The sequence below is a fragment of the Ambystoma mexicanum genome, chromosome 14 (assembly GCF_040938575.1).
Source record: "Ambystoma mexicanum isolate Mex_15411 chromosome 14, UKY_AmexF1_1, whole genome shotgun sequence".
NCBI lineage: Eukaryota > Metazoa > Chordata > Amphibia > Caudata > Ambystomatidae > Ambystoma > Ambystoma mexicanum.
In genome coordinates, this window is record NC_090940.1 from 434,798,008 (window position 1) to 434,810,290 (window position 12,283).

General features: G+C 47.1%; 1 protein-coding gene across 4 annotated transcripts in view; it reads right to left on the bottom strand.

Annotated features, from left to right (window-relative positions):
* LTBP2 (latent transforming growth factor beta binding protein 2) overlaps positions 1-12,283 on the bottom strand; it is a 1,918,131-nt gene that overhangs the window by 635,919 nt on the left and 1,269,929 nt on the right. For all 4 annotated transcript variants that reach the window (XM_069637635.1, XM_069637634.1, XM_069637633.1 and 1 more), the window contains exon 12: positions 11,932-12,159. In XM_069637635.1, coding sequence (XP_069493736.1) covers positions 11,932-12,159 — 228 coding nt within the window. The remainder of the gene's footprint in view (positions 1-11,931; positions 12,160-12,283) is intronic.

Consider the following 12,283-nt stretch of genomic DNA (forward strand, 5'->3'; position numbering starts at 1 on the left):
ATTGCAAATGGCCTCTGAAGTTGCGTGAATCGCAAATGCCGGACACCTCGAACTCAGTCCCCTGTGGGGTGAAGACAGGTGGGAGATGTGCCGAGGAACTTCTCAGGAATCGATCTGGTACATTCACCTTAATCTGGGACAGATGGAACACCAGATGAATCCTTGACCAGGACGGAGGCAGTTGAAGACGAACAGCAGCCACCCCTACCAATTGCAGAATCGGGAATGGACCGAAGAACCTGGGCAATAACTTTGAAGGGACCAGGTGACGAGGTAGGTTTTTTGAGGCCTGCCAAACCGAATCCCCCACCGCAAATACGGGTGCAGGTCTGCACCTCTGGTCAGCATACCGTTTGGCCCGATCTTGTGCATCCAACAGTGCCTGGCGAGCCATCCGCTGACCTCGATGTATGTCGGCAACCAGAACATTGATCCCCGGAAAATGAGAGGAAGTCGGAACAACAGCAGGTAAGAAGGACGTATGATACCCATACGAGCAGAAGAAAGGGCTAGATCATAAAGCAGAATGAGTAGCATTATTGTAGGCAAATTCTGCTAGGGGTAATAGTTCTACCCAATCATCTTGGGCAGCCTAAACAAAACACTGTAGGTACCCTTCTAGCGTCTGGTTCAAGCGTTCGGTCTTTCTGTTTGTCTGTGGATGGAAACCTAAATTCATTGCACGTTGAACAGGAAGGCGGGCACACAATTTCTGCCAGAAGTTGGAAGTGTACTGGGAACCCCTGTCTTACACAATGGTGTCCGGTAATCCATGGCGGGAGAAGATTTCAGACAAAAATATCTGTGCCGTGACATCTGGGAAGCTGTAGGAACTCCCGGCAGAGAAGAAAAGTGGGCCATCTTCGTGAAATAGTCAATGGTGACCGTGATAGCAGGATGGCCTTCGGAAGGAGGGATGTCCACAACAAAATCTGTAGATATTACCTGTTTGGTGGTGATTGGCATTCTAGTGAGTAGACCAAGTGGGAGACGATGGGAAGTTTTGGATTGCAGACAAACAGAACAAGCTGAAACATAATCCTGGATATCCTTGGACCAGGAGTGCCACCAAAAGTGTCTCTGAACCAGGTCTAGGGTGTTGTTAACTCCACAATGACCCGTGGCACTAGAGTCATAACTCATGTAAAGGAGTTCCCTTTGGAGCTCTTCGAAGTGGAAATCGGTACTCTGTTACCAAGGAAATAAAACCCTTGATCTCTGGTAAGATAATGTGTTGGCAACAGCTCCTGGCATAATTCCTGAAGTTCCAGAGAGGCTTGTCTGACGTTCTGTAGAAAGTCCGTAAGAACATGAATGTAAATGGTTTTGGGAAATTTTGGTTCGGTGTGAAATCTGGCAGTGGGTTGATCCTTACAAGAAAGAGCATCTGCTTGGAGGTTCTGACTACCGGGAAGGAAGGTGAGACGAATTTTGTAAGGGGAGAAAAAATGAGCCCGGCGGGCCTGACAACTATTGGTGGTTTGTGCATGTTGGAGAACACTATGGTTTTGGTGATCCGTCCGGACCTCAATAGGGTGTTGGGATCCCAGTAGAAGATGCCTCCACTCCTCGAACGATCGCTTTATTGCTAATAGTTCTTTCTCAAGGACAGAATAATTGATTTCTGTGGGGCTGAAGGTCTTGGACAGGTAGGCAATGGGGGATTCTGTGCCGTCCTCTGTTTCCTGAAGTAGGACAGCTGCCAAAGTGTAATGAGATGCATCGGTTTCAAGGATGAACCGTTTTCGTTGATCAGGAGTGACCAGGATAGGGGCTGTGGTGAAAAATGTCTTTAATGTATCGTACGACTTCTGGACAAGTGCATCCCAGACAAAGGCTATTCCCTTTTTTAGTAGTTTTGTGAGAGGGAGTATAATCTCAGAGAATCGGGGAATACATTTTTGGTAAAAATTAGCGAAACCAATACATCGTTAGTTTTCATTCACACTGGATGGAGGAGGCCACACCATCATGGCAGACACTTTTTGGGGATCCATGTATATACCCTATGAAGACAACAAGAAACCCAGATACATGACCTGAGAGGAATGGAACTTGCATTCTTCAGCCTTGCAGTACAGTTATTGGCTTGTAATCGCTCCAAAACTAGCTTTACGTGGAGTATGTGTTAGTCCTTATTTGTAGAGTATATCAAGATGTCATCTAAGTAAACCACTACTAAACGGAGAAGCACATCTGCAAACAATTGGTCCATAAAACGCTGGAATACAATGGGGGCGTTGGAAAGGCCGAAGGGCATAACATGATAGTCGAAGTGCCCAAAGGTTGTTCTGAATGCGGTTTTCGACTCGTCTCCTGGGGCTATTCGAATGAGATGGTAAGCACCTCGGAGGTCCAACTTGGTGTAAACCTTAACCCCGGAAACGGCTTCCAAAATATCTGGTATGAGTGGCATTGGATAGCTGTCAGGTATGTTTATTTTGTTTAATCCCTGATAATCTATGCAGGGGCGCAATTCCTCTGTATTCTTTTTTGGAATGAAGAACAATGATGCTCCGGCTGGTGAAGTGGATTCAGCTATGAGTCTGTCACGAAGATTTGTCTGTAGGTAGTCTTTCAGCACTGCCTTTTCTTTTTGTGAAAGCATGTACATACGACCAAAAGGAATGGGTTGATCGGGTACCAGCTCGATGTGGCAATCATTCCTACGACGAGGAGGCAAGGAGGAAAATGGTGGATTGGAAAATACCTGCATGAATTGATTGTAGCACTTAGGTATATTAAGCACCTGACTAACTATGGTAACTGCACCTGGCAGCGGTTCTGAAGGAGTGGTGTGAACCCCGACTGAGTTGCTGGAAAGACAGTGGGCAACACAATATTGGGATCCCAGAAATAAGGTTCCAGCTGAGCAATTGATAAAAGGGTTGTGCAACCGTAACCAAGGTAGCCCTAAAATCACGGGAAAATATGCAGCTTTGATTAAATCGAAGCATAGAATTTCTTTATGAGATAATAGCTGTCATGTAATCAGTAACTTCTGTTCTTTGATAAGGCCTGACACCAAAGGGCTGGCATCCACCCCCTGTATGGGAACAGAGACTGATTTTGGGACTCTCTCTGTTCCCTGACTCCTGGCTCATTGGTCGTCAATAATGTTGCCAGCCGCTCCGCAGTCAACTAGAGCGGGAATGTTCCAAATTACATTGGCCCTCATTACGACCCTGGCGGAAAGGGGTTTACGCCGGCGTAACCCATGGTGTACCTCTCCGCCCGACTACGAGTTCCCGTAGCGCCATGGTGATTTTTACGCTTGCTTTTTGCAGGCGGAAAAATCCATGGCGCTACGGGACTTGTTGTTGATAAGGCCTGACACCAAAGGGCTGGCATCCACCCCCTGTATGGGAACAGAGACTGATTTTGGGACTCTCTCTGTTCCCTGACTCCTGGCTCATTGGTCGTCAATAATGTTGCCAGCCGCTCCGCAGTCAACTAGAGCGGGAATGTTCCGAATTACATTGGCCCTCATTACGACCCTGGCGGAAAGGGGTTTACGCCGGCGTAACCCATGGCGTACCTCTCCGCCCGACTACGAGTTCCCGTAGCGCCATGGTGATTTTTACGCTTGCTTTTTGCAGGCGGAAAAATCCATGGCGCTACGGGACTTGTTGTTAATTACGCCACCGTAATTTACGGTGGCGTAATTAACGCCTTCCCCACTCCCATTATACCCTACGGGGCAAAAATGGGAATGGGGAAGGGTAAATGGGGATTGGGGACTTACCGCCCCGCCAAGGTCGGAATGGGGCGGTAAGTCCGCCAACCCCCATGGCGGAGTTGGCAGCTTTGCGCCATGGACCATGGTGCAAATTGCACCATGGTCCTCCGCCAGGGTCGTAATGAGGCCCATTGTCTTTAAGAAGGAATTGCAACCGTAATATCACCATAGGATTTTCTGTGTTGCCTGCATTTTGAGAGAGTATCGGAGAGTCCGAGGAACCTGTCTGTTCCACCTGAGCTGTGGTTCCTCTTACAGCTGGGCGAGAGAGTTTCCTGACTTCCTGGAACCAAATCATCGGAGAGGTGCAATAGGACATTCACCAACCATGTGAGTAGAAGAAACGCAATACATGCAGAGGCCTTTCGTTGTCTGTGCTCTCTTTCTCCGGATGACAAAGGGCCTCTGGCAGTTCCCAGTTGCATGGGTTCTTCTGGGTATTCTATCTTCGGTGGCAGGTTCTAAAGTTCAAGTCGAGGTCTAGTCGACCGGCCCTTCCTTCGTTCAAACAATCGTTCTTGGAGACAAAACTCTATTTGTAAGGATAAGGCAATCATATCGGCCAAGTATGCCGGCCTGGGAACTCAGGAGATCTCATCCTTCAATTCCTCCATCAGACCTCTGCGGAACAGTGTCAACAATGCACCGTCCGGCCATTCTGCCTCTGAAGACAATTGCTTAAATTTAGTGATATATTACATCAGATCTTGATTCCCTTGTGGGAGGTCTAGGAATCTCTCTTGTAATGTGATGGAGATCTCCTGCCTACTAAACATGGCCTTGAGACCGGTAGTAAATGCTGGATAGGAGTCTAGGTTTGCGTTGCCTGTGGTCACTAATGGAGTAGCCCAAGTCAATGCTGCCCCTGTTAAATGTGACACCAGAAACCCCACCTTATCTTTGTCTGTGTGGAAGTATTTAGCCTTAAATGTGAAATGCACTGTGCAGCTATCTGAAACTTCCTTTAACTTGTGTGGACTGCCGTCAGATTTGCCAGTAGAGGGCGGTAACTCTGTGTTCGCCATCGCCAACTGTTGGCGAAGATGGGCATTTTCCTGTATGAGGTTTTGTACCTCGTGGGACAGGGATTGCATAGCAGCCATAAGCTGCTGCATCTGCTGGTCCATGGTTTCTGCAGACGTGCGTCGCTATCTATTAGGGACTAGGTACAAGGATTAGCAGAAACCACTAACCTGAGCAGGATGCAATTGCTGGACGTGAGGAAAACTCCCCTCCAAACCTTACCACTCTCTGCCTGACTGTAACAGGGAATGGAGAGAAGCAAAATCCCCAGGGAAACCCTCTGGGGCAGAAAACCCTGCGCCGGACTGGAGCGGGATGCCAGCTGAGTATCCTGGATCTTCGGATGAAGGAACTGCTATTCTTCTACTGTTGTTGTCTTGGAAGTTGTCTACCAAATACAAGAAAAGAGGTAAATAGAATTGCCAGAAGGAGGAAGGGAAAGAGATAGATAGGAAGTAGAGATCGGTACCTGAAACGGAGGCACTTGTGTTCTGACCTCCGTAGTAAATGAGCTCTGACGTGGTGAAGAGTTTCCCAGGACGTTGCGTGTCTCCTACTCAAGTAGTAAGAAACAATAAGTATTGTGTTTCCCTGATTCGTCAGTAGGAACTCCCTCTTCCCCCAGACCCTACTTGTCCTCGCTTAAACTTTTGCAAACCGAGCAAGGAACTGCATATAATCATTTTTGAATTCAGTTCTTTGGGCTGCTCTAAGCCCCCTCCATCCAACTGCCAATCCCTATGCAATGTCTTATCAGAACACTTCCACAAATTTGCTATCGACAGACACTCTGCCATAATTTCTAAATTAGAATTAATGCCCCTGCACCATTACCATCCACAGCCCACCTGTGTCCAAACCCCCTCCTGATACAAACCTTTGCCTCCTTCTCTCCAATCTCACACCAGAGGTTCCTCTCGCTCCTAGCACAAATCCACCCATCAGGTTCCCCCGAGGACCCCTGCCTTCCCACCCTCCTCAAAAACATCCTAGCTTCAACCTGTGCAGGCAGTATCTCAAGCTCAATCCTCAACCAGCCGCTATCATCAGGACCCTTCCCAGAAGCCTTAAAAACCTCTCAAAAAAACCTATGCTCGACCCACTCCTCCTCAGAACTACCAGCCCATCTCCAACACATGCTTCATGGCCAAACTCATGGACCGCACAGCATACAAGTAGCTTGGCCATTTCAATGAAGCCAACAACCTCCTGCACCCTGCCCAATCTGACTTCAGATTGCTCTGAGATACAGGGTCCTCCCTAGTGTCCGTCTGGGATGACCTAAAAAGAACAGCAGATACCAGAGGTTTGCGCTGTACTGATTCTCCTTGACCTCTCTGCTGTCTTCGAAACCATTGACCATACCATTTTACTAGACAGGCTACACTGTTTAGGCATCAAAGACACTGCCCTCAATTGGATTTCTTCTTTCATCTCTAATCACTCACAAATCATGGTCCTCCACCCTTTCATCTCTACTTGATGACCAGTACCAAAAGGGGTCCCACAAGGAGCATCCCTATGTCCCCTCCTCTTCAACATCTATCTGAACCCACTCCCGTCACTGATCCACTCACACAATCTCACCTGCTACAACTATGCAGACAACATCCAGATCATTCTTAAAATCCCAAAATAGCCAGGCTCCAACCCTACAGATCAGTCATCATGTCTCTCGGATATTGACTACTAGATGACGACAAACCACCTTATCCTCAATCCTGGGAAAATGGAAATCCTAGTCTGCGGGAAAACAGCACTCATTCCCCAACATATTCCCTGGCCTCAATCCCTACCCCTCGAAACTCCCACACCCGGGCAAACCTTGGATAAACACTTGGCACATATTTATCCCTCTCCCAACACATCAACTCGTATCCAGAAAGTATCTTCCCAAATCTCACCTATCCTCACCGTTTCGCTGCCATCATCTCGATCATTCTTTCCCGCTTAGACTATGCAAACTATCTTCACACAGGCACACCAGCGTTTCAGCTAAGGAAACTGCAAAGAATCCAAAAACTGCGGCCCGCAGCTCATTAGCCACCCTCCCAGAGAACACATCACCCCTACAGTAAGAGTCCTCCATTGGCTACCTATTGGTCGACACACTACCTTTAAAGCCATGTGCATCACTCACTGTGCCATCCACAACATCGGCCCGGAATTCCTCTAAGACCAAGTCACTCGCTAACACCCCTCAAGGACACTCATATCTGGCACAGTATCTCTCCTAGCTGTTTGTTAGGAAAGATTTCCATTAGGTGCAATTTCCCTCCATTTATGGACCCCCCCAAACTTTTTGCTTTTGTTTGGCTAACCTAACCTGACTTTTCCAGTGGAGCACAGCCTTCAGCTGCGCTCCGCTGGACTTTTGCTCATCTGTTATGGGAAAACTGACACATCCTTCAGACTGTCCGTATTGGGAAACTATGTTTCCTTTGGTCCTTGACTATGTTGCCATTTCCTGGTAACTTATTATATATATCTGCCAAGTAACTTACAGTACCGCACATAGGGGTCCTTTTGTTTTATGGCCCTAGACATCCTCTAAGGATTTTTTGGTGATAGTACAAGTGTGCCTAGGATGAACTGGTGGCAGCAGTTTACTTTTATAGTATTTTTACTTCTTTTTAACAAACCATATCGCATAAATCACGTTTGGCTCAAGACTGTAGCCAGTGCTTAAAATGGCTAGGCCACAAAGTCTTCTGTTTTGTCCTTTGGCCATTTTGTCCCTTGGCCTTCTCCCAGGTCGAAAAGACCCAGGAATTTCTTATCTGAGCATGCAGCCTCCCATGAAAAACGCAACTTTCGCAGGCTCCTGCATGTCACGTATGCAAGTGCGCAGGAAGAGGATTGGGGCTGTCTGGTCCCAATCCACACTACTGGTGCCAGTATATCTGGTATGCCTGAATGACTGGAACCACTGTGGGCCATGATTGGCCCACGCCTGGTGTGACAGCAAGAGAGCAGATCTTTGATTGGTTATCCCAGATTTGAGCGTGAAACGAATCTTGGCTAAGAGAAGGGGCTCTACATCCATTTCAGGTCGATCACCTGAAGTTTACACAAAACTACAGAAGGCACCAAGTATCCTGAAACGCTAAAGAAGACCTGTGAACTGCCAGAGACGTGCTGGAAGGTTTAGCACCCTGAGCCCGCTGTTGTCCTTTCGGACCCCTGTTTTTTCATCGATCACTGAAGCCTGTAATGGCGCTTTGACCCTTTGTAGTAGTAAGAACAACTACTCTCTGCATCTCCTGATTACCCTCCAATAGAGCATCTTCACAAGTGTTACTGGGCCATCCAGTGAACTGTCCAGCTCAAACCCGGGGTATCGCCTAGGATAGCTTCCGTCCTGAGTTGACACTCAAGACTTAAGGAATCGCCAGCTTGTGTCCTAGTTCCTTTGGTTCGTGATGTAAGAGCTGTGGTGATGGTCATTGTAGGAGCCTTGCCTGCCTGCCCTCTGTTCCCTGAGACGTGCAGCACTGGAACTGTCCTCTTTTCTTCATCGAGAGCTGAGAAAAGGCTACTGTCCTGCTGTGGACGATCGTCCCGTCCCGCAGCTGCCAGGAGCTTGAGCGACATGTAACTGCAGGGGTTGAACCTACAAGTGACCTGGCCTAGACTGGCAAAGTTTACTCACCTTAGCTGGGCTAGCCTGCACTCCCTAGCTATTGCTGACATTCTAAAGTCTCTCTACCTGCAAGGGTAGATGCTCCTTGAATAGTACGCCACTGTTCTTCATCACATCAAGCCCCTTCCTGAACTGCTACAGCTCCCTGAAGAGGACCTGCTTTCTCTCATACGAACAACCACGTGCTTTCAACACACTACTGTACTTTTGAGCATAAGACTCCCCACTTCGTAGGGCTGGAATGCTTAAGTTAGGGATCGATTCTGAAGAACTGCCTAGTGCTATATTTGTGCAAACCTACCCTTCTGTTGCAGGTTGTGGTTGTGTTTTCCCCTTTACGGCATTAGGCGAAACATAATTGTATTAATGGTAAATAGTGAAAGGCATGTGTGGTAACTGTTTGATATTACTGTGGTATATTTGTGTTTAATTATTAAGGCCTATAATAAATAGATATGTATTTGTGAAGTTTTACAGTGTGTGCTCATTATGGGCTTCCGATCACTCTCACCCCTCCTGAGACTTAGTCTTGACCGCCTGCCAAGCTACCTTGATTGGTCTGGCTTGTCCAGAAGGTTCCCCTGTTCCAATAAACTAGGGTGGCCTCCTAAACTTCTGCCCACCAGGTCAGAGTTTAGAAATCCATCTTAACAGTTGTCCAACATTACAACTCCACCAGAGTGGCCGGATTCTCCTTCTCCGTCCAAGCGCTGATCATCTGGAACTCTCTGCCCGTGCACATCTGCAACATTGACAATCACTTGGCATTCAGAAAGGCCCTCAAAACCTGGCTCTTCACATCCTCCTCTTGAAAACCTCTCGCACTCTGTACTGTCTATATGCGCACAGAAACACTGGCCCAAACCCAACAACACACCTATCCACCCAAATCTCCACAGATGCCGGCTGCGCAGCGGCACACCGTGACACATTTTGGTCCCTCCCACTCCACTCACCCACAGATGATCATACATCACTGTCCTGTCCCTCCGGGCCCCTATCCCACTACTCAGACTTTTAATTTAGGGAGACCACAACTGGTGAGACCAGCCCATCGCGTTGGACATGGAAAAACAACATTGAAGATGAACTCCATCCGGGTTTAAGGTTTGTACACCGTGCACCACACCTGTGGACACAGGCCGCAGGCATGGCCACCCATCCATGCACTCTAGAATGCAGACAAGGATGTGAATATGTGACATGGCCCCTTTATCTCCCAACCCACAGGGTAATAACACCCAACCCTGCCTTACATATGATAAAGCCCAAGACTATGTCTTACTGTAATGTGTCAAGCAGTCTCACTATGAAAGGTACTGGGACAAAGTAAAACCTGAGAACGCTACAGTCAAGCATGAAAAGTGTTCGACCAGCTCTTGTCAATCAAACTGATGTTACAATGGGGCAGTCCCTGCTACTTAAGTTAAACAGTAAAGAAGGACAATGAAATCAACATCCAGAATGAGAAGTCAATGAGCTAGGAGGCGGCCAAAAATCCAGCGAGTTGGAAACAGGTCGATTGAAGGCTGTATCGAAGTAGCAGTGGGGAGTGACAAGAACAACCCGAGGGCGGAAAGTTGACAACCTTGAAGCTGAAAGTCAGTGTGGTGGTGGCGTGACCTGTGGTGGGTGGATCGTGTGGTTCAAGAACTACACCGAGGCCGCAAACTCTTGTCTACTGCAGAGCCATATAGGCGATTGCATTGGAAGTATGATGTACGGTGGTGGTTGCACGACCTGTAACGGATGAACTGTCTGGTCAGAAATCTGTGCGTAGACTGCCAACAGGAATATACTGTGAAGTCAGGCGTGCCGAAGAAGAGCAGAAGTAGAAAGAGAAAGAACAAACCCACAACCCCTGGCAAAACAAGTGAAGAGTTCCCCGAGAGAAGGTAATGGGTAGAGTAATATGACCGCGAGGGGGCCGGGAAAACTTGAGAAAGTGAAACAAGATTACAAGAGAGAAATAAATCATTTTGTGAGGCAACTCTCTAGTCAATTCCATAAGGCTGTGGTATTGAGGAGTCAAGAAGGACTCAGGGAGCCTCTTCCTCATCTCGGTGGGGGCAGTTTGAAGAATATTGGTAAAACAATGAAAAGTCAAGGGGAGCTCGGGGAGTCCCTCCCTCATCTCAGTGGGGGCAAGCTGAATGACAGTGTTCAAGTGGAAAATCCATTGCGAGAACTTAAAGAATTGATGAAGAATCTAAAATTAAAAGAACTCAAGGAAATCCTGTTGAGAACTGGGTGTAAACTAGGAGAAGGGAGCCATTCTCTTAGTCCTGTGATATTTCTGGAACTTGGTGAAACCTGAACTTTGAGAGACTCCTACCCAGGAGAAGGGAGTCATTCTCTTGGGTTGGGATAAGAACTCTTCCGGTTGGCTTAGTGATTTGTGTTTAACTGACAGGCATAGAATAGGAGTTTTGACAAGGATGGTGCCTTTTCTTTTGAAACAACCGACTTCCTGACTGGCCCAAATGTTGGTTTTGTTGAGGTTGGGAACCCACCTCTACTTTTAGTGATAGATAGGATTGCATTTTCTGTTGAATAAAAGTATGTAGCAACAAACCTGCTTTCAGATGGTGAGACTCCTCATTCAAGGTCACCACAATACTTACTTGTATATTTTTAAGTCAATACCTATGCACAACTATATTATAAGGAATATATGTTTACAGATACATTATGTGAACATCACTCAATTGTGTGATAATAATTTACTGTTCCTTTGAACAAGTCACTCCTTCTCACGGGTTACCTCGACTGCTCCGGCCACTCTACTATTTGGAGATTCAGGCATTCAAAGGAAAAAACCTGGCACACCAAAATCTCGCTAACAACATGCATTAGCCCTTCCGAAAGATGCCACTAAGTAAACACCAGCCTACCACTTCAAATAGCAGAGACACCGCAGCGCACCACTACTAATCAGTAACCCAGTGCTGCAAACAACACAGCCACATCAGCACAATCACAACTCAATCAGAAATCCACCACTAGGGACATAAGACTCTCAACACTTCTACTATGTTACATACCCACCTCCCTCCCAAGACTACAAGAATTGCAGCCTGACAAACGCACTACTACCTAGCCGTCAGCACCCTACTACAAATAAAAAAACAACACCATTATCAAATCATCAAACAACCTCTAGAAACCATCCTTACCACTCACAAACACACTACTATCGAACCATTTGCCTGCCACTACAAATATATTGTCTTCTTCATCAACAAATTTAATATGGTCAACACTCAAAAATCAGCAACTAATCACTACAAAGGTTCCAACCTCAGCATTGCAGTGATGGGTACATGCCAAAGCACAACCATTCTGGGTTGTAAATCAGAGCCTCTGAGAGTGAAATAATATTCACATCAATAATGAAAATTGTGCCAACACATTTTCCAAGTACTTTCTGCATGTTCAAATGTATTGTTGCACCTTTTTGACCCATCTTTTTATTGCCTGCACAATAAGAAATAGTTTGGACCATCCTTTTCCGCAATGGCCCTACCTGATGTCTCTTTGGCGTCTTCCAGTTTTGGTGACTCTGTAACGCTGCTATACGATTCCTGCAGCTGTTGCCTGACTGGGACCCAACTTGGAGTTGAAGGACCAGCAGCCCCTTGCTCCTCTGAAGTCAGGAACGCTTCTTCTTCCTCAGCCTCCCGCATGGAGAGCTGAATATCATCCCGCGAATATGTGTAACCGTGACCAGCGGGGCAGATCTCCTTGAAAATATCTAAAAGAAGAGGCAAAGGACAGCAGGACAGTGACCAAAGGTAACATGGAATCAGACCTAGACACATCCTAGGGACAGGCCCCAAAGAACTGAATCACAGTTGAGCCACTTGCCAGCTGCAATC